Source organism: Sceloporus undulatus, chromosome 3 (genome assembly GCF_019175285.1).
Source record: "Sceloporus undulatus isolate JIND9_A2432 ecotype Alabama chromosome 3, SceUnd_v1.1, whole genome shotgun sequence".
Lineage (NCBI taxonomy): Eukaryota > Metazoa > Chordata > Lepidosauria > Squamata > Phrynosomatidae > Sceloporus > Sceloporus undulatus.
Window position 1 is genome coordinate 62,970,814 of NC_056524.1, and position 23,427 is coordinate 62,994,240.

At 41.9% G+C, this 23,427-nt stretch overlaps 1 protein-coding gene across 1 annotated transcript in view; it reads right to left on the bottom strand.

Annotated features, from left to right (window-relative positions):
- Positions 1 to 22,217, bottom strand: part of ADAMTS5 (ADAM metallopeptidase with thrombospondin type 1 motif 5) — a 66,034-nt gene extending 43,817 nt beyond the window's left edge. The window contains exon 1 of the mRNA XM_042459744.1: positions 20,341 to 22,217. Coding sequence (XP_042315678.1) covers positions 20,341 to 21,411 — 1,071 coding nt within the window. The 5' untranslated portion in view covers positions 21,412 to 22,217. The remainder of the gene's footprint in view (positions 1 to 20,340) is intronic.
- Positions 22,218 to 23,427: the final 1,210 nt, after the last annotated feature.

The following is a 23,427-nucleotide window of genomic DNA, read 5'->3' on the forward strand; positions in this document are numbered from 1 at the left end:
TACTCAAAACCATAAGATTGTGAGTTCAATACCAGCAAAAGGGCTCAAGCTTGACTCAGGTTTGCATCCTTCTGAGGTTGCTAAAATGAGTACCCAGATTGTTGGGAGCAATTAGCTTACAGTTGTAAACCACTTAGACACTGCTAATTCAGTATGAAGCAGTATATAAATGAAGCTGTAAACTATTCCAGACCAACACAGCTATGTCTCTGAATTCTGCTCCTATGAAAAAAACAGTACAGTTATCTCTGGTGGGCAAAGCACACAGTTCCAGGATCCTTGCAGATGATTATTCACTACATGGGGTATGTTCCTGCTCAGATTTCTTACTCCAACAGTTGAGAATTCTAGGTAGCAATATACAAAAACAGAAGAACTACTGTTACTTTGTAATGCTTTGGCTGTATTACCACTTTATTAAACAACTGCTCCAATAATGAAAGAGGGCTATATGCTACAACATCCTCTAAACTATTCATATTTAAGAGTATCCACAGTTTAGTGTTTTCATTGCATGTTACACACTCTCAAAAAGATGTGGATCTCATTGTGATTGTATTAGAAGAACCAAGAGGGAAAGTATGAAACACTGGGGGATTGCTGGACTCATTCCTCTCATGATAAATAATGGTTTATCATGATATTTAAGTGCAACTGTCAGGTTGGAGCCAGACATCCAGCATATCTGCACCACACAGTTCTAGCAATTTGATACAATTTTAAATTTCATGACTGTACCCTACAGAATGCTGGGATCTGGGGTTTATCATCTTTCGGCTGGTGAGGGAGAGAACAGGCTGGCTTAGTGTCATCAGAGGCTAGCCTGAAGATACTCCCTCCATAACTGTCATCTTTCGGCCGGTGAGGGAGAGAACAGGCTGGCTCAGTGTCATCAGAGGCCAGCCTGAAGGAAGGAGACTCCGCCCTCCGTAACTGTCATCTTTCGGCCGGTGAAGGAGTTCACCAGGCAGGTCCAGCTCCATCAGGGTCAGCCTGGAAGAAGGAAGAGCCCTCCCTCCAATCCATCTGCCTTGGTCCAGGCCACAGAGGGAGAGAAGAACCACTGGACTTGATCCCCTTTCCCTCCATCATTCCCTTCTCCTTTTGTTTCATGTCTTTTAGATTGTAAGCCTGAAGGCAGGGAACTGTCCGATTAAAAATATTATTGTAAGCCGCCCTGAGAGCCATTAGGGCTGAAGGGCGGGATATAAATACCTAAATAAAGAAATAAATTAAAGTGATACTTGAAATTCTGCTTGGAGGCTCTAGCATTGGAGATTACCACAAGGAGGAGGCAAATGTCCTCCTCTAATCATTAAATCATCTCAGTCACGCAATCAGGGGAAGGTAATCACACCCCCACATGCTTATCCTGTTTTTCTCCCATCAGTAAATAGTAATGGACATGGCACTGGGTATTAACGGGAGTGTGATAATCTTCACCCCAATCATGCAAATGAAATGATTTAATGACAGGAGGAGGACTCTTGCCTCCCATGTGATAATCTCCGTTGTCTTTCAAAGGAAAACTATCTATAACAATGAATTCTTTCCACCCCAATCTACACTATTAATTATGGCTGTTTTACCAATTTAACTGGTGTGCCACCATTCTATGAAATCCCTAGGTTTTGTTTTTTCATGATGTATGTGTTGATTGGATGGAAGAATATTCATTGTTAACTGCTTCGTGTCTAAGAAAATTCAATTTCTGACATTCAGGGAAGAATAATACAGGGGCAAGAATTCTGTGCAGTTTTTGTATTCATGTATCTCAAAGTATTTTGGAAAAGTATTCTGTGCAGAAATATACTTTTTTGTTTGGGAATAATGGGGTGTTTTGCAAATACAAAATATATTTTCAGATAAAGATGTGCATTTTTGTGTGCGCAAGATTATTGTTCTCTATGCAAGAAACAGCAAACTCTTACTCAATATTTTCTGCACAAAATCCAGCAATCTTGCACAAGAAAATAGGCATATGGTCTTGTTGCACAAAATGTTTTTTTTGTGTGTGTGTGCAAGATTTTTGTTTTGTATGATTGCTTTGGGAAGTTTGCATAGAAAATCCACAATCTTGCAGCTCCCTCCTAGACATATGGCTATATGGGAACAATTGTGTGTGTGTGTGTGTGTATGTGTGTGTGTGTAAAACCCCACAATTCACACACAAAATGCTACATTTACTTCTGTGTATAATAATTTCCCAAAATACTTTGGTATGCATGAATGAAGAAAATGCCCTGTGGAAGGGAGAAAACTATTGTCATTATTTGTTCTGACTTGTGAGGATGACATTGTCAATATTAACATTCCTAGTGTGTGTATATACTCCAAATTAGTTGAAGATAAATTCCAGGGAAATATATGAAGAAATCCAGTGTGTGTGCATGTGTATGTGTGTAAAGATTAGACTGATGTGCACATATATATTTTTACAGATATGTCCACAGTATGTAGAGCAGCCCCTCCTCCATTTACTTCTATGTTCTAAATATTCTTTGCCATTCAAATGGCAACAGGTAAGCCCCTGGGTATTCAGAGTTCACTCTTCAAGTTCATTTTGCAAGTTGTATGCAGACCAAGGCTGCTCAAAGTAGGGTGCTAAAGTGGTAGAACCTTGATTAAAACCAACACCTGCAAAAACAATACAGATGTTTCCTAAAAGTAATTCCAATCCTGCCAATTCCATAGTTTATAGAATGTGTGGATTAGTAAGTGCCTTTTCAATAATGTTGTTTTTACAAGAAACAAGCCAAGAAATCTATCAGCATGATGTCTTTTTTCTCCAAATCCTAGATTTCCCTGTTTCATTCAAATATTCCTTTCACTAATTCACCACTTCCATGAAAATTATGTATACAAACTAACTATATTATTAATATCCTGTAGTGACTCTTAGCCACGTATGCTTAACCTCTTACACAGAAAATTTTGGCAACACTTATACAGGGTCTTACAGACACCCATCTTTAACTAATGTTGTTTTAGGCATGTGCATGTGTTTCCATACATATATATATGTTCTACTAAATTTAAGAAACTAAATAATTCATGAAATGCATAAAATATTGCTGAGTTCAGAGTTCATGAGGCAGCCAGTGGAACTTCATTAAGGAACTGAGCCTGGTTTCTGCACAATTTAAAAAAAAAGTGGCTATGGCCTGTTACAGACTGCCAAAATAAAGCTGCTTCGGGTCTCTTTGGAGGTATGCTATTTAAATGATGCATGGGTCCTAAGAGTCCGGAGGTCGCGCCAAAGCCACACTCAGTTCCTAAGCACTGGAGGGCAGCTTTGGTGCAGCTTCCGGATTCTTAGGGTACATGCATCATTTAAACAGCATACCTCCAAAGAGACCCGAAGCAGCTTTATTTTGGCAGTCTGTAACAGGCCTAGGTCTCTGCCCAAGTTCATAAATTTGCATGAATTAGGCAGAGGCACTGCAGATTTCATGAACGAGTCTGTGGATTCCTGAATAGATCGGCAAGGATTCTCAAGTAAGTGCTTATCATGATTGCACACATTTCTGTGAACAGTAGGAGTAGGTAATCACAGTCATATTGAAATGTCTGCTCTGATCAGTGACAATAAAAGTGGCTAAGGGATAATTGTTGTTGTTATTATTGTTGTTGTTGTTGTGTGCTTTTGAACATATGGGGTCCCTAAAGCACACCTATCATGGGATTTTCTAGGCAAGATTTGTTCAGAAGGAGGTTTGCCTTTGTCTCCCTCTGAGGCTGAAAGAGTGTGACTTGCTCAAGGTAACCCAGTAGGTTTCCATGGCTAAGCAGAGATTTGAACCCTAGTCTCCAGAGTCATAGTCCAAAGCCCAAACCACTACACCACACTGGTTCTCTAGCCTTTATTATAGTATTTCTATTACTGGAGATTTCCAAAGGATCTCCACTGGAGGACTCCTATTATGTTATTTATCTGCAACTAAACTTCTCATAGCTCTTTGAAACTAAGGACCAAAATAGAGCCATCATTCACATAATTAACAATTGTATTAATGGCTTTAAAAAATAAATAGCAAATGTGTGTGTGTGTGTGGGGGGGGAGGCAACCAGAACCATAGGATTAACTTTAATCTTTGTTTCCTTCAGTGGTCTAAATCTAAATTGTATCTTCCATGTGTTCTATTTGCACTGGAATCAAATCAAGCATGTAGTGCATTTAGAAGTAGTGAGTTACATTATAAAAGTAACTTTCTAAGTTCTGTCTATAGCCAAGTTCTGTAGGTCAAAAATTAATGATGTAATGATTAGTCCTGGACTAAGACTGGAGAGATCCAGGTTCAAATTCCACTTGGCCATGAAGCTCATAGGATTACTGTCATTCATTTGCTGTATTTGACTAATAGCCATTACAAATCCAATAAAATAATGCCTATATGTACATGTACATACATAAAAATATCAGATTATGCAACCTCTTGCACAGTTTATAACAATATCTTTACAAATAACTAGCACAAATACCTTTAGAAGTCTTAGCAAATATGGCTGTTTTATGTGTGACATATGCATCAGAGTAGCAAGCATTATTTCACATAAGAACTCTCACCCTAAACTAAAACCTGTCTTAAGAATCTCTTCCTGGAATTTTGATAAAGCTGGCGGTAGAGCAAATAGCATGAAATACTCTGTACCTCTCCCACACCACAAACGCAGAGCCTCAGATTTCTCATAACATTTCTATATTGGCCATCCAAAAGAGATACTGGCATAGGCCTGAATCAGATGGATGAAAAGGTCTGCTGTCAAGCCACACTGGGGGCAGGGTGTCTAGTGACACACACCCTGAGCACAGCCAGAAGCCATCCCAGGCACGGCTCTTTAAGGAAAAGCTGGCCCAAACCCTGCTGCAAAAGAAGCGGAAAAATATTGCTCCTTTTTCTGGCCAGATTAAAAACTGTGGCAGTGGCCTGGACTAGGGTCAGGCATGTGCCGTCACTTTGGCCCTGGAGCAAACGGTGCCAGAGCAGCTGTGAACTGTACTTCCCAGCCCATCTGCTTGACCTCATAGTTCAGAAATGTAGTTCTGTAAATGCAGTTCTCAGAGGGACAAAAGTAAAAATTTATAAGTACTGAGCTCTTACATGAGCTGATTTCAACAGATGATACCTATGGGGGGGAAAACTGAAGATTTAATTGAAGCTAAATCCTGATTAACATCCAACATATAGATTGAGTCTCTCAGCTTGTTTTTAACTCCAGGTATGGTTAAAAAAGGGATGTAGTGGCTTAGTGGTTAAGACACCAATTCTGATGATCAGAAGATTGACAATTTGAGGTCTGGGTGCTGCATGATGGGCTGAGCTCCTGTCACTAGTTCCAGCTTCTGCCAACCTCACAGTTCAAAAGCCTGCAAATGCAAAAGGTACCACTTTTCAGTGAGAAGGTAACAGTGTTTGGTGCAGACATGCTGGCCACATGACCACCAGAGCAGTCCTCGGACAAAGCTGGTTCTTTGGCTTAGAAATGGAGATGAGCACCACCCTCTTACAGTCGGTTATGATTAGATATTCATGTCAAGGGACTACTTTTACCTTTTATCTTTATGGTTTTAAAAAAATCAAATGAAAATGTTTTAGAGGTTAGTAAGTCTTGAGACAGCCTAGCCCAGCCACCTTTCTTCCATTGATCACCTGAACAAACCTTAGAGAGGTGGTCTTCTGACATATCCAAGACCCTCAGTCAAGGATGCACAATAGCTATGCTCCCCTGCTAGAACCTCCAAACAAGCTCACAGGGTGATCTCAGCCCATTCTCCAACTCTCCGGGTAACCCAACTCAAAGTCACTATGAGAATAATATGGAGTAGGATAATTATATATACTGCCTTGAACTCCTTATAAAAAGATATAAGTGTAATAAATAAAGTAAGTCATGAAGATCTCTGTCCAAAGTAGAACAAGTTAGAAAAAATCTTAAGCAGTGGTCTCCTCCATTATGTCATTTTCAACAATAATACAGTGGAGACATCCAACTGTTTTCAAATGATTAGGATTTTTCTTGTGTAAAGAGTACTTACAGCTACTCTTAATTGATTATCAGAAAGTACTAGCTCCATGTCCAGTCAAAATCTATACCATATCTCTTTACATGCAATGCTTGTAAAACTATATTTTTTCTACTACAACTATCAGAATTCCACAGTCATTATACAATGACAACTAGTAATGCCTACAAATTGAAATAGGTTAGATTATCTCAGATTTCATAGCTGGAATTTTGTGTTTTCATTGGTAGAGATATTAACTGAAGTAGTAGATGACAAACACCTACCACCAGGGACGTAGCTAGGATTTTAGGAAGGGGGGGTCCAGACTAAGTGCCACCATTATAATGGGGCTTGATTGCGGCGGCGCAGCACCACACACCATTCATTTTTCTAATGGAAGGGGGGGTCCGGACCCCCAGATCCCCCCCCCCTGGCTACATCCCTGCTACCACCCTGTTGAATGTAAAAATAGTACAATGCCATTTATTCCTTCCACTTCTAGTGAGATCATACTTCTCTTTGTGTCACAAACAATAGGGGCATGTGGTCCCCATTTCTTAAAAGAAAAACAGGCATATTGAATGAAGTGTTACCAAATACCATAGCTCAACACACAGAGTAGTCAATCCCAAAAATGTACTGTATTTTCTGGCGTATAAGACTACTTTTTAACCCAGGAAAATCTTCTCAAACATCAGGGGTCGTCTTATACGCCAGGTTTCGTCTTATGGGGCGGGTGCTGAAACTTCTGAGCCAGACTGGAGAATTTGTGGACTTTGTATACAATCCAATCCAAGCAGGCTTTGTATACAACAAGTTTTCCTGCTAAGTACCTGCATGTCATAAGCATTTGAATTAAAATTACCACATTGAAATCAAATCTGATGCTTTTTTAATTTTTATTTGGTGTGCATTGGAAGAGAAGTAGTCTTATATGGCAAGTATATCCCAAACTCTATATTTTAAGTGGAAAAGTTGGGAGTTGTCTTATACACCTAGTCGTCTTATACGCAGAAAATACGGGCATGTTGTTTTCTGAGAAAGGGAAATGCTGTAAAATAGTGAAACACAGGCCCAGGGCATACAAATTGAAATCATGACTTAATCATGAAATCAGTGAACTTTTTGGAGATTATCACACCAGCTCCTTTCCTGTTGCAGTCACACAATTAAATTAAAATGGAAACATGCTGCTTTTTGTGCAGCTGCCACACCTCTTCTCATTTGCAGGACTGAGCCTGCTGTCCCCATCACACACTCTTCCTGCCCTCTTGTTCAACTCCATCTCCCTCCCTTATGCCCTACCCAACACAACTTTAGTTATTTATTTCATTTTTTTCCTCAAGTTTTTTTCTCTCGTGCAATTCTGGAGCTCTGCAGTCATAATTGAAACCTAAAAAGGTCTTTTAAAACTGAAATTGAGGCTGTAAGCTTCTGAAAATGCATGAAAAACTGGGGAAAAAATTAAAAGGACTAGTGAGGGGGAGAGGTGATAGGAGAACAAGGGGACGTTGGCACCACATGACTGGCAATTGCACAACTGCCCCATGAATTAGTTTTCTAACCTGTGGCATTGTGTGATTGCCATTTCATTCACAAGTTTCTCCTGTGAATGAAAAGAGACAGCTGGGGAAATGAGAGCTATCAGAGGCAGGCAGCATAATGCAATCAGCATCACCAAAGCCACTTCTTTCCCATTGATATTGTGGTTTAAAAGCTATATGTGATAATCTTCTTAGACTGCATCTATGTATATGTATGTCCCCTCAAGTCATGTGTCGACTTATGACAACCCTGTGAATTTCATATGGATTTCTTAGTCAAAGAATACTCAGTGGTGTTTTCATCAGTTCCTTCCTCTGAAATACAGCGTATTTATAAACATTTGATACCACTTAATTGCCATTGCTCCTAGAATCCTATCATTTGTAGGAAGAGCATTCATAAATGGGAGCTCTCTAACAGTAGAGAGAATTCAAACTTTTTATCCAAACTACAAATTCCATTGAGAGCAGCATGTGCTAAAGACTACAGCCATAATCTTTATTGAAAATTAATTAAAATAAAGTTAATGAATTCTTCCTCTTGGTCCTTTCCCTTCTTAATATGTTCCTATCAAATCTTCACTTACAAGTTGTAAATCACTCTGTTTGTCCAGTTCTTCCCTTTTTTCTTGGTCTTTTTCTTTATTTACTCCTTCTTTTGGTTCTGATCTCCATTCTCTTTTTTGAAATTTTCTAAAATTAGGGTCATCTTTATTTTCTTTGTATTCTTTCCTCAGTCTTTCTTTCATCTCCTTTGCTTTTTCAATGTTATCTATCTTATGCCTTTTCTGTCAGTAGACAAAGGAAAGACCTTCCAACCTTTCCCACCTAAATCAATCTCCAGATTCTTCAACAAGTTGGTTAGAGCTCTATATTTTTGCCGGGTTAGCATAACAGCTGGAGGGATATCTTTAAATATTTTTGCTTCTGTGTCTTCTATAAACAAATTTTTACTGTAGCTATTTTGTATTATTATATCTCTGACCCTGGTTCTTACACAGCATACAGCAATATCTCTCAGAATGCCCTTATCTTTTGCTTGCCTGGATTGGATTCTATAGATTTTATCTATCTCAAGTTCTGTCCTGTCTATAGTATAACCTATAAATTCTGCAAGAGATGGAACTATGTGTTCAAACAAATTCTCCCCTAGCTTTTCACTCACCCCTCTTATTTTAACAGTTTTTTCTCTCTGCTTCCAATCCTGATTTAAGTCTTGGAATGGATATATGCCAGAAAATTTTGTTAAGTTTTTGATGTGATGTGTATTGTGGATATGTATATTGTTTGTTTTATAATAAATACATAAATAAACTTTTAAAAAAAGACTACATCCATAATAATACCAATTAGGCCTCAGTGCCAAATTGACCTAGATATAGATTATTTGGGAGCCCCTTTTCCCTCAGGCACCAATTTGCCAGTGTTTCTTCTCACCCACTACTCTGGTTCTATTCACATTACTGAATAAAGCATGGTATCTGCTATAATTATAAAGGAATCAAAGGCCGCACACAAATGTGAAATGTTGAAATTGCTAGAGAATTAGGAGTTTAAAATTCACATGTGCATCAAAGAACTGTTTACAGCATTAGCACACACCACAAGCCACAATATAATGGTGCACAACAGGATGCATTATGGTATGCATGTCAGGGAAGCTATGTGCTCAGTGAAGGCTCTGTGGTGGGTCAAATGGTGGAATACATCTGTACAACAATTATTAATAAGCATGCAAATTGATAGCCTTCCTTTTCAATAATCATATATTGTTCATATTCTGTCTGCTCTGTATATTCCTGTTCACTATGTATGTAAGAGTCTGGATATATAGTTTATACTTTTTTAGTTGTTTAATTTTATAATTCTGTGATACGTACATCTACTATTTCCACTTACCAAATAGAGAAAAAAAGCCAAGGGACAGTAGCTCAAATCACACAGAACACCTCATGAACTTGAATGCTTACTCCCCTTGTCAAAATCTATGCTTTCAAGCTAATCATAGTCATCTAAGAATAAACATACTAGTAATCTCATGATCTCAACCTCAGTACCTATATCTCTTCATTATTTAAATCTGCAGGATAATTTGGGCAGACATTGTTTATTTGACTGCACATCTGATTGCAAACATGAGAACAGACATGTTGGATATCCATCATTTTTTATAGTTCCAACTTCCTAAACAACCATGCATATTCATTTTGAAATTAAGATTTGCTTCTTTTAAAGGCATTCTCAGCAGCTGCTCCTAGTGGAACTTCCTGATAAAGGGGTCTAGGATGGCTTCATCAGCATTGTTCTTTAGCTCAGACAGGCTTTTGGCAACCGATCAGCTGTTGAGAGAGGAGTTATTGAAAATGCAGAACAGTGCTATGTTTTCAAAATATGCATATCAATAGTATTTAAATACAATAATTTGTTCAAATGTGTTTTAGCACTGTAACTTTCCCTTTTGTTTTTATCTGTACCTGTTCAATTTTATTATGATCTCCTTTGACTAAAGTCCTGGGAAGAAGACAAAACGTAAGTCAACAAATAAATAATATTTCAGTGGCTGCTCTCTGAACTTGTCTCCTATTATTTCAATACAGATTGATCAACTGGACAGGAAGCAAGCAATTGTATACAGTCATTTTTAAGTTGGCAAAAACAATTAATAGTCATGTGGCCCCATCACTTTAAAGACTAGTGATTTTTTTTGCATAAACTTTTAGCAAGACCATCTGATTTAGACAGATTTGATAGTCTTTAAGATGCCACAAGACTGTTGTTTTTGAAGCCACAGACTAGAAGCTAGGATCAATCATATAGTTGTTGATGTAGGAAAAAATAAGTAGATCCACTGAACATGAGTCCCTTTATTTATTTATTTATTTATTTATTTATTTCTATTTCCCACCTCTCCCTAAGGATCAGGGTGGGATCAGAACAGATAAAATACATACAGAGCATACAAATGTTTACAACACTGGCATTTTGTTACTGGCATCTCCTATTCTATGAAGCTCTGGGGCAGGAAAGTGCTACTTTTTTATTTTAAAAAAGAAATCAGTTCAAAATGCAAGAAATGTCCCACAAATCTCTGGAATTATTTGTTGAGAATTACACTAAAACACAACAAGGTTGTTAGTAAATTATGTTGTTGTGCCCTTGTTAACCAAAATTTAACATAGGAAAAGTAATATCACTTGTTTGTTACTTGCAAGCTTTGCTTCCGACATACAGCTTTTATGGGAATGAATGAAGGAAATAGTGTTTTTCATTTCAAGTAAACTAATAAACTCTATATCTTTCTTATGACATATCCCTCTCCCTCATATTAATTTTCAAATCACTCATGCCTACTGCTGACTGAGTCAGTCGTGGCTGGCATCCTTGTCAGTGCAGTGCTGAATCTTCTCCACGTTTTATTCCAACCTTTAGAGAACCTACTCAAGGCACTTAACCTATTGAAGGATAGTAATCAGAACTTTGGACAGTTCCTGGAACTGGTTCAGTACCCACTGACAGGGAAGCCACCATTGTTTTGAGCCTTTTCTCATTGTTATATTAGCATATTGAGGCTGCTAATAACTTCCCTAAAACATAGTAGTTAGTTATGTACACATGCAGCCATGTGTACATGCATCTTCAATAGGCTCACGTCTATAAGCTTCTTTCTTTCAGTTAGCCTCAAAGGCACTACAAGATACCTTTGCACACTGATTTTTCAGACTAACACAGCTATGTCCTTGAATTATATGTCATAGCCAAGACTCCCTCCTTGTTCTGGCAAAACCCACCCACTGTGGAACCTCATTTGACCTTATTTTCAGGATCATCAGCAGAAATTGTTTCTTTGAATTCTACATGCAGCCATATACAGAATAAAATTTCCAGCATATGCTGATGGAACATCAGGGGGAAAACACTTCTAGACACATCCTGAAAATTATTTTGTATATGCTTAAGTCCACTATGCTCATATCACAGCCATAAACTTGCTGAAAGTATTGTGAAAATAACTAAACACGTGTGAAATCATGATTATTTCAAATTAACCTTGGCTTGGATCCCCTATTGAAGTATGAAATTTTTGAAGTAATGCTTTAGTTTGCTGTAGAATACCAATTCCTTTGTCTTCTATTTTTAACTTTTAGCTTGCCCTGATCATCTTCCAGCAGATGCCTAGTGAATGAAAAAGCAACATTACTGTATTACACTGGTCAGGTGATCACATGAGCAAGGGTGAGTGAAGATTTGCCTTCTCACCAGCTTTAAGCTTTTACTGGTCTTGCTAAGAGTAGAACTTTGGGTAGATTAAAGCACCAAGAAAGGCATGTTTCCTGCTTAGGGAGCCATCAGCAAGAACTACTCATCTGCTTTTGTCTTCTGTCTGCTTCACATTCTGGTTCTAAAGCCTAGTGGCCTCCAGAAGTGAAGCAACAGCCACAATAATTCTTAATCAGTTCAAATAACACAACAGTCTGCAGGAACTGTCATTTGCAAGTCCACTTCAAAACAATGTGTTTTTAAAATCTTGTTTGCACCTGCTGAAAAACAATGGATTCAACTATGTCTGCCTTATATCTAACCACAGTAAGGGTTCTTTAACCCCCAAATGTACATCATACCAAGAAAAGCCTGAATTTAAAGAAGGGGGATATTGGTCCAAAGCATAGTGAAGAAATAATCCAGTTTGAGATCAGTTTAAAAGCTCTGACTCAGTGCTAAGGAATCCTGGAAATTGTGGTTTATTGTGGCACCAGAGCTCTCTGACAGAGAAGCATTGAGCCAGGGCAGCTAAAGCGGTCTCAAACTGGATTATTTTTGCAGTGTGTTTGGAACTATTAACCCAATATATGTTTTGAGCACATGCATGTAGATTTTACTATCATTATCTAGTGGCATAGTTCAAATTGTAAAATATGTAATTTATGTTTAAATAGTGAAACAGTCAATACTTCCCATTCACCCCCACTTTGTGGGACATGGTTCACTTATAAAGAATATTAAGTTCATAAATCCATGTAGATACATTGCTGGTATTTGCTGTAATTGCAAGCTGTCCTTTGACATGCTAACAACTGAGGTTTCTTTCAAAAGTGCCAAAAAAGCCTACACTTCACTCAGTGGAATTATCATTTAATGGAATTATCATTTTCCGGACATAGTGCTTGCTCTCAAGATTCAGTATCACTTTCATTTTAATAATTAACTGGATCATAGTGAATCTTTTTTGTTAAAAGGCAAGGCAATGACCTCTGCCTCTAAAGTGATTTAAACACACACACACACACGAGAGAGAGAGAGAGAGAGAGAGAAAGAGAGAGAAAATGTTAGTATTAGCTCTAAGTATACCACCCAGCATTGACACCTCCCAGTTTTTAAGATACAGCTGCTCATATCTTTTGTAATAAAACTCTTCTACAGTTTTTGTATGGGTGAGAGGAGGGGAAAAAAAAATCTTAATCCCAAATATGTGCTGTATTCTGCCCCCCCCCCACTCCCCAGCTTCTGTTCCAACTGATTTTTCAGGTGATGACCGAAATAGATTTGGTTGATTTTCCAGGGCACTGACTAAACAGTCTTAAATCATGAGAATGGCTTTGGTCTAGACAGCTGGAACTTACTTCCAACATGTGTTTGCATTGTGACAGGCAGTTGGAAGAACACTGTTTCAGCAAATATGAATGTCAGCATAGCAAATAGCCAGTTTCCAGAACACCGTATTAGTCACGGCCAGAGGGAACTGATAATCAATCAAATGGCTAATATCAATGGACTTAGCACTAATGATACCCTTAGTATGATTGTTTAAATAGCGTCCACTAAGGGCAAAACATTTCAAATGGATCTGGATATGTGCATCATCTTATAAAACTAGAAGAACAGGTTGCTAGACAGTGACTTAAGTTAGTGATAGTAGTGGGGGATTGGGGAAAGAATGTAATGGAGAAGTGTAGATTGCCAGAAGCAAAAGAGAACAGGTGGTCTTGCACCTTTAATACTTGTGTAGAAGAGGGAATTTCAGCATCAAGTTACAGTTGCTAAAATTTGCTTTTCTGTAACAATGTTAAAGATGCAGGAACTATGATCTGTGGCCACTTTTGAACTGACTATTGTAGTATAGACCTGTGGTTCCCAACTATTGGTTTGGACTTTAGATCCCAGAAGCTCCAATCAACTGGGCCAATAGTCAGTAATTATAGGAGCTGAAATGCAAAACATCTGGAGGAGCAAATGTTGGGGACCACTAGTCCAAACCCAAGATTGATGAGTTCCTCCATTTCATTCCATTCTGTGCTCATCTCCTTTATAGGGAGTTTTTAAGCTATATTCTTGTATTGGGATTGGGGAGAAGTTAGCTAATAACAAACTATTCAGTGGAGCTCTGAGGATTTATCGGATTACAACTGCACTACAGGTGTATCTCATGTTAACAAGCCCTCTTACAGAGAAGCTTCTTTTTACCAAGACTTTTTAATGCCTGCCCAGCTCTCCATTTTCTTTCTCATCCTTTATCTAGTGCATGCCCCATTGGGGTTAGAATCGTAGAATCATAGAGTTGGAAGAGACCACAAGGGCCATCCAGTCCAACCCCCTGCCATGCAGGAAATCCAAATCAAAGCATCCCTGACAGATGGACATTTGATGGTTAATGGTGGTTGCCCCTCCATGGATTTTCAAGTTGACGGATGTCAAGTCCGAGGACTTGAAAGGGTGACTGCAGTTGCATTTTGGAAGAAGCATTCAAGTGGTTTCTAGAATGCTGAAAATGTTTTTGTTTACTTATGCAAGGCTTGCCTGCTTTGCTTATTTCATTTTACAGTTGTATTATTAGATCTGAATAAAGTTTGCTGAACCATGTCGAACTGCTCTGATAATACTTTCATTTTTTTTTTTCTGAGCCATATCACCATTTAATGAAAAAATGTGGCAAGGAAAAACCTGCAAGCATGTCCTGCTCAATAATAACCAGGTGAATACATACATAACATGATTTTTATGCAAAGTGTAATTTTTACCATTGGCAAATCCAAAGACAACTCAAATATTCGTAAAGGCAGAATGTTATGTTTAATGAACTACGTGACTACAATAATGCGCTCATTTGATAGATGATATGCAAATATTAGTCTACTGAAGTTCAAAGTGGCCTGGAGTAATAAACAGGGATGGAAAATGTACCTCATACATTTGATCCATGATTGAAAAACAAGCAGTGAAGAAGAAGGTATCTGCATGTACAAAAACTTAACAGAGCCACATTTGGAGCCCATCAAAACATGGAGCTGTGGCTAAGCGTCTAGTTGCTAAGCAACCTACTTCAGACATTCAAAACAGAGTTGTAAAAGTGGAACACTCATGCCAAAGGCTGCTACTTCTTGCCTTGCTGAACGAAAATGTGTAAAAAAACAGTAGACTTAAGGAAAACAGACCTGTGCTCCATGACATTTTTACCTTTAAACTCTTTTTCATGTTTTCAAATGTGGACAGTGATTCATTCACTCTTTGATGCTCCTTGATGAATATTCTAAGGACATTCCTGAGCATCTTTTTTCCTTCCCATAGAGAAGGAGAAAAGCCACATTTTTTTTATTGAAGTAAACAAGTTCTGATATATCACCACTGAATTAAAAATTCACAATTTAGATGTCAGTTTATGCCACTCAATAGCTCAATTTATGTGAAAAGAAGATGTGATGGTTTTGTTTCAATAAGGAAAACATAGGCCAAGACTATGTCAGAACATTTTACCTGGGGCCCATTCACACTACGGAATTAAATCACTATTATTCCACTTTAACTATCATTGTTCCAGTCTATGGAATACTTCGGTGTGTAGCTTGGTGAGGAACTGGAGTTTTCTGGCTGAGGTTTCTGCATGTCCCTTCCACATGTCCCTTCCTAAACTATCAGTCCCAGGATTCCAAGGTATGGAACCATGGTATTTAAAGTGGAACAATAGTGGTATTGTGTTGGAGATCTTGGGGGCAGCAACTTCCATACTCCTCACCACTGACAGTTCAAGCTAGGTTTGTTGAAAATTACAGTCCAAAAAATTTGGAAAGCCGTAGGTTCCTCAACATCTGACATGGAAGCCACTACCCACAACTGTATGTGAGTGCTAGTTTCTCAAGCCACATTTACCATCCGTCTTCAATGCTTCCCAAGTGATTTTGTGGGAGAACCAATGAATGGAAAATGTCACACTAAATGAAATAATACAACTTCTCCATTACATGGCTATAAACAAAGCAAAGAAAGTAATAAAATATAGGGGCGTGTTCCCAAAGTCAGTTTAAGGTTTCCAACTGTCTATGGACAGCTATCTTCTTCCCACCCTTCTAAGACTAAATGAATGACAAATAAGTTATGAGCATAAAACACATTTTAACTGCCACCTGAATAACGCAGTTCCCTGAGGAAATGTGCACATAGTTTACCATGTACATGATTTGTGGTCTACATTGCTAATGAGCTATAAAACAATTTGTATGCAAGTACACATGCTACTGATAGAGGAAAAAAATCAATAAATTTAAAGGAGGGACATTGGAAGAAGTAGGTACATGATTCATCCCACTCTGACTGTATGAACTGCCTCTAAAACAGTGGTGGGAATAAGGTGGCTCTCCAGATGCTGGCAATAGCAAAGACATTTCTATACCACTTACTGATGTATTGACATGTTTACAAAGTGTAAGCTAATTTCCCCCAACAAACTAGGTACTCATTTTAGCAACCTACGGAAGGATGCCAGGCTGAGTCAACTCGGATCCCCTGGCTGGTATTGAACTCAAAACCTTGTGGTTTACGAATGGGTGGCTGCAGTACAGACATTTGACCACTGTGCCACCAGGGCTCCTGTTAAGCTGCAGTTTCCATCATCCCTCACTACTGGCTAAGCTGGCTAGGATTCATGAGTGATGTAGTTCAATGCCATCTGGAGTGCCACATGATTCCTAATCCTGCTCTCAACTCCTCTGCCTTGTATGAAAATGGGACAGAAAGCAATTGGCCTTTTGGTCATAGAAAAAGAGAATTATAAAATATATAAGTATTTATGTGATAACCAACTGAAGGACATTTTGTTCCTTTAAAAGGCCTAAATAATAATGCCTAGGAACTGTTTGTGTATCTAATGATCTGGTCTGAACATGAAGGCCTTGGAGATGCATTCCAGTACTTTATGCTTAAGGTTAAAAATGAATGGCTTTAGACATCATCATCAACAACAGAAATCCATACAGGACATGTGCAGCACGACAAGAACATCCAGGCTATTTCAAGAATTTAGAAGTGATAAACAGACTAGGTGTTGTTTTCTTCCTTGCCCCTTTACTGGAGTAACTCATTCCAGAAAACATCCCAAGCTTCCTATTTTCTGGCAGCCTTCTCTAGCGATGTAGCAGAGGAAGGGAACTCTAATGGAAAATTGTATGTTTTTCTGAATTAAAGAGGGAAAAGTAGAAGAGCAGACTGACGGGGACATTTGTTTTGAGAAGTTCCTATTGCATAAACAGTGCCACATGTCCACAGGAGTCACACCTCTTTCACTGGTTCAACCAATGCTTCTCAAGTATCATTCTGAACTCATCCAAAAAGCTGTGAGGATAACACTTGCCAGTTCAGAACTCTAATGGATTAAGAGACCAGTTTCCATCCTGCGGATAATGTGGCATTGCAACTCCACCCTTCACCTAACCTGGTGCACTATTTTTCTGCGGCTGTGTTTACATGTGGTTTGAATTTATGTTCTCCTTTTTTGAGCCACACATGTTGTGCCTCTCCAATTTTATTGCTACTTTCTTTTAATGTTGGAAATGCCATGTTAAATTACCAGAAACTAAGCAAGGAAACTGAGAGCTCCCCAAGGTCTATATCACACATTTTGTTCCCAACTAACATCAACAGAGCCAGGTCTAAACTTGATCCAAAGGCATTCTTAGTTCTTTTGGTTGCTAGTATCCAACTGATAGAGGACATGCACAATAACTAAAATGAATATAGAAAAAACAAGAGTAATGCTCTCTGATCAGAGAACCAATGTGACATAATGTTTGGGTGTTGCACTAGGATTCTAGAGACCAAGGTTTAAATCTCTATTCAGCCATAGAAACCCATTGGCTGATCTTGGGCAAGTCACACTTTCTCATCCTCAAAGGAAGGTAGAATTAAACCCTTCTGGACAAATGCCATGAAAAGTTCACCTTAGGATCACCATAAGTCAAAAATGATGGTCACACTAAAACAAAAACACTCTCTGGTAAAGAGACTTACTCACTTTTCTCTCTATTCATGACTTACCTTATTATTCATGTTGGTTCAACTTTTCAACATGGATTTCAGTACTGGAATAAAATTTCAGTGCTGATATAAAGAATGGTTAATTGGAACTGTGCTAGACTGTCTACACAGACAAACATAATAATCTCTGCTCAGCACCAACATCAAACTTAATAAATGAGAAATGATTATTGGTCTGCAGCATTGTCACACAGAAGTTACACAATGAGATTCTTCAATAGCAAGATTTCCCTAAGTGTAATTCAAGCTCCACAACAGTGCAGTGATCTGAACATTGGATTACAGTTCTGGAGATCAGGATTTGAATTCCCATTCAGCCATGGAAACCCACTGGAAAATCACACTCTCTCAGCCTCAGAGGAAGACAAAGGCAAACCTGCTTAGAACAAATTTTGCCAAGCAAACTCTGTGATTGGTTTGCCTTAGAGTAGCCTTAAGTTAGAAATGACCTGAAGGCACACAACAACTGCAACACCCATAACAACAAAGGATAATTCAGAACAAACCTCAGTGATGTAAAAGCCCTGTGAGAAATCTATCAGACTGAAGGCAGTATGAGGACATAACCACTAATCAAGCTCCTTGTGAGAAATGTATAGCACACAAGTAACAAGGCTTTTAGCTCATCCCTGTCAGGTGTCAGGGATGACTTTGGAAAAGAAGAGTCAAAGGAGCAACTTTCATCTTGCTGTGTGGATCCTAAACAACCTAAAGGAGGGGGACTAATTCATTTGAAATTTAGAAAGACAAAATGTAAGGACAGTTGCTGGGAAGTCACACCGGCTGGTGTCTCTGCTAGCTCTTGATTTGATTACAATGTCGACAATTTCACTTCTGCTGCATCTCCCTGCAGAGCCCTAGTGCTTTTGCTTCCCATGGGCACATTAGGATGGTATATGGACACAAAAATGGGGTGGGAGTGGAGTCAGGAGTAAGGCTGGGTGGTTGTATGGTTGGGTCAATTCCCTTTATGATTAGGTTAGTGGGCATTGAGCCTCCAAGTTGAGACTCATGAAAGATTATCAGTCGGAAGTGTACTAAAAGATGAAACATTTGTATAATGAATGATAGTTGTTAAGTCCTCCCAGGAATAACAAAGGCTGTCAACAATCTGTCCGATGCATTCATCCTTACAGTACTTGTGATTAAACTACACTGAACACATGGAGAGCACCTGTAACTACAGATTGTCTCTGTAAGGGTCTTCCTATTTATGGCTGTTTGAATAATGATGGGAAAAATTAAGTTGCCTTCCTCCTACAAGTACTTCTAAATGTGCAAAACAACAACCTGTCTGCCAATGTTAAGCCCCTGCGCATCTTAAGAAGAAGGTACCCAGGATGATGAATGGCTTGGTCAGGGAGTGCTGGAGGATACTGCCCTTGAACTCTAATTATGTTTATTCAGAAGTTATTTTAAATGTTCTGAGCACACAATAGATGCTGGGATGGGTTAGACCAAAAGTTCACCCACAATGGTCAGGCAGAGGCTAACAAGGAGAAGATGCAATTGTGTGTGTGTGTGTGAGTGTGTCTGTGCCTGGCTTCCACTCCACCAAATGGATCTGAGGAGCTACACTGAAGTCTATGAAAGCTGCCAATTTCTTTCTTTCAGTGAGTCTCAGAGGTGCCACAAGATCTCTCTACATACTGATTTTAGACTAACATGGCTATATCTTTGAATTCTATCACAAGGAGAAGAGGAGTCATCCTTCCAGCAGATGCTTGGCATTGCAGCTGGATTGTCAGGTTTTGATGCAATTTGGCATGATCCCACTTAATGGCTGGAACTCATGGGGGGGGGGGGTAGTAGTAGATCTCTTCAGTGACACCTCTGACAGTCTGTGACATCTAATTAGACTTCACAGACTGTCAGAGGTGTCACTGAAGAGATCTACTACTACCTCCATGAGTTCCAGCCATTAAGTGGGATCATGCCAAATTGCATCAATACCTGACACCTGCTGCAATCATAGAATCACAGAGTTGGAAGAGACCACAAGGGCCATCCAGTCCAACCCAATACTGCCATGCAGGAAATCTCCATCAAATCTTCCCCAACAGATGACCATACATCCTCTGTTTGAAGACCTCCAAGGAAGGAGACTCCACTACACTCCGAGGAAGGAGTGTGTTCCACTGTAGAACAGCCCTTACTGTCAGGAAGTTCCTCCTAATGTTGAGGTGGATTCTCTTTTCCTGGAGGTTGCATCCATTGCTCTGGGTCCTGTTCTCTGGAGCAGCAGAAAACAAGCTTGCTCCCTCCTCAATATGGCATCCCTTCAAATATTTAAACAGGGCTGTAGCAGCATTCAAATAGCTATAGCCGTGTTAGTCTGTAGAATCAGTAAGTAGAGAGATCTGGTGGCACCTTTGAGACTCCCTGAGGGAAGGAAAGGGGCATCCTGAGCTCTGGTGCCTGGGCCGCGAGCCAGAAGGATGCGCTGGAGCCGGAGGCTGCCTGCCAAGGCGCCCACCCCCCTGGCCCTACCTGTCGGGTGAAGAGGATGGCGGCGTCGTAGTGCTCCTGGTGCTGGTCGTCGAGCTGGTTGTGCTGGTGCTGCCACTTGCAGAAGTTCTTGAGGGTGGCGGCGGCGTTCTTGCTGACCTCGGGGCCCTGCTTCTCCTGCTCGCCCTCCAGCACCGCCACCTTGACCACGGCCAGCCGGATGGGGTTCTCGATGCTGGCGTGGCCGTAGAGGCGGGAGGCGATGCCGGCCAGGGTCAGGAGGTAGTGCTGGAGGCCCGGGCCGTACTTGCGGGCCATGGAGGCGTCGGCCACCAGCAGCAGCTCCACCTGCCGGGCCCGGGAGAGGGAGCGCCTCCGACGACGACGCCGCCGCCTTCGCCTCCGCCGCCGCCGCCTCCTCCGCCAGCGCTTGGGCTGCGACGGGGAGAAGAGGCCGGGCGAGAGCGCCGCCTTGGGGGCCAGCTCCGTCCCCGGCCCCGCCGCCAGCCCCGGGGGCAAGGAGGAGGAGGAGGAGGAGGCTCCCTGGCGGGCCTCGCAGCTGGGCCGGGCAGGGAGCGTCTGGAAGCTGAAGGGCTCCCTGGAGAAGAGGTGCAGCACCCGGGCAGAGCCGTCGCCGTAGATCTTGTCCTCTTCCCCTTCCTCCGCTTCCTCCTCCCCTGGCCTCCGCCAAGGCTGGAGCGTGTAACGGGCCTGCTGGACGGCGAAGTAGCCCTCCAAGCCTCCGCAGAGGTCGAAGACGGCCAGGGACTGGGGGCTGCCGTCCACCGTCCCCCGGTAGTAGCAGCGCCCCTTCCTCCTCTTCCTCCCCCGCCCCATCTCCTCCTCCGTGGAGCCCAGGAGCTCGTCCTCCTCCAGGTCCAGGAGGAAGCGCTGCCCGGCGGCGTAGAGCAGGTAGCCCGCCTTGCCCCCGCCGGCGTAGGTCCGGTCCACGCTCTCCACCAGCCCGGCGCCCGGAGGCAGAAGCAGCAACGGAGGAGGAGGAGGAGGAGGAGGCGGGGAGGCCGGGGCAGGTGCCGAAGGGCTCCAAGGGGAAGAGGCGGCTTGCAAGCTGGCAGCCAGCGGCAGGAGCAACGGCACAAACCGGGGCAGCATGGCGGGAGCCGCGAGGAGGAAGGCTGCCTTAGAGTTGCCCGCAGTGGCCCCCAGGGAACTTCTCTCGCTCTGGTCTCTCAGTCTGTCTTTGCCCACTCTTCCTCTTCCTCTGGCTTCTCAGAGGTTGCAGCCTCCCCCTTTCTCTTCTCTTCTCTTCTCTGCACTTTCAGCCACCCTGAGAGGACCTCTTCTCCGCCTCCTTCTCCGTCTTCCCTGCTTTATTTATCAGAGGGTCGCCGTAAGCCATTTAAGGGGAAAAAGGGACTCAGAGGCAAGTCAACAAATGACTGAAGAACAACCCGCACCGTTTAGTTTGGAGCGCAAAAGAGGGACCGAGGAGCCCTCCTCACTTGTCGGCAGCAGCAGCAGCAGCGGAGGAAGAGGAGGAGGAGGAGGAGGGAGGATGTTGAGGCAAGGGCTCAAAGGCAGCCTCCCGCCTTCCTCCTTCTCCCTCTCTTCGCCCCTTCTTCCTCCGTTTCAGGGGGCTCTCCTTCCCTTGTCGGCGGGGCTTTATCCCCAGTCTTCCGAGGCGGGAGAGCGAGCGGAGCCAAGCTGGGAAGATGCGAGAGAGAGGAGGTGGAACAATGCCTTTATAGCCGGCTGCCATCCTGCCATGGCCCCGTGCATCCCTCCTCGTCACTTGCAGGCTGCCTCTTAAAGGCAGAGCTCCCAAACCGAGCCCTCCCTCCTTCCCTCCCCTCAGACTGGGGACAGAGGGGGGGGGGCACCAAAAGGCCCCGGAAGCCAGGCGTCCGCACTGCAGGAATACCCCGCTTTGACATCGCTTGAACTGCCCTGGCTGAAGGCTATGGACTTCTAGGAGTTGGAGTTTGTTGTGGGCCCGGAGCGGAGCTCCCGGGGCCCACAACAAACTCCAACTCCCAGAAGTCCATAGCCTTCAGCCCAGACAATCCAAGCAGGGCCAAACCGGGTTATGTCTCCAGTGTGGATGCAGCTTTCTTCCCCATCTAGTTGATGCTATTGTGGACCTGTGGCGACCCTATAAGGCAACCCTATCCTGGGGTTTTCTTGGCAAGTATCTTCAGAGGAGGTTTGCCATGGCCCTCCTCTGAGGCTGAGAGAGTGTGCCTCGCCCAGTGGGCTTTTCCGCTCAAGCAGGGACTGGGACCGTGGTCTCCAGGGCCATAGTCCAAATGCTGGAAGCACTCTCCCCCCTTTGTGGTGAGGGCTTTTTGAAGGCAGTCAAGATGCAGAGTCAGTGAACAAAGGCACACGGGTGATGTTTCTCAGGTATTTTGCAAACAGGGGAGGAATAGCTGGGCAGCAGCAGCAGCAGCAGCATCAAGAAGGAAGGGTGCCTTGCTGTGTCCAACAGCTCAGAATGGGGTGTCATGGAGGAGAGCTAATAACAGCTGCCCTATCTCTGCAAGATGGAGCAAAGCCAGTTCCTTCACTTCTCCCTCCCTCCCTCTCTCTGGTCCCGCTTGGATTCCCTCTGTGCATTTGCCTGTCATTATCCCAAGCCAACTGACACTTACTTTGGAAGAGCTGTAATTTCCTCTTAGGCCCAAAGGAAGGGGAGAGGTTCGAGGACTTTACCAGCTTACAGCTTCCCAGTTAGCATGCTGTGTAGTCCAACCAAGTGGGCCACACTTTTGCGATAAACTAAGAAAGTAACTTTTTCCAAGTACTGATCCTAACTCCCGCCCTCCTTTTTGTGATCCAGCTAGGCACATATTGTACATCAGGTATCTGGATTTCAGTTAACCGCTCATTTCATTATTTCACCCACACAGTAGCCTCAAACAAAGAAGCCCAGACTATACTGAAAAGAAAAGAAAGAAACATATATGAGAAATGAAAGGAACCCTATCACAATTCCTGCTGATGTTCCTGAAGATAAGGTCGAATGAGGTTTCCCAGTGGGCCAGGTTTGCCAGAACAAGGGAGGAGTCCTTGCTATGGCATAAAATTCAAAGACATAGCTGTGTTAGGTCAAACACACACTGCAGGAATAATCCAGTTTGAGACCATTTTAACTGCCCTGGCTCCATG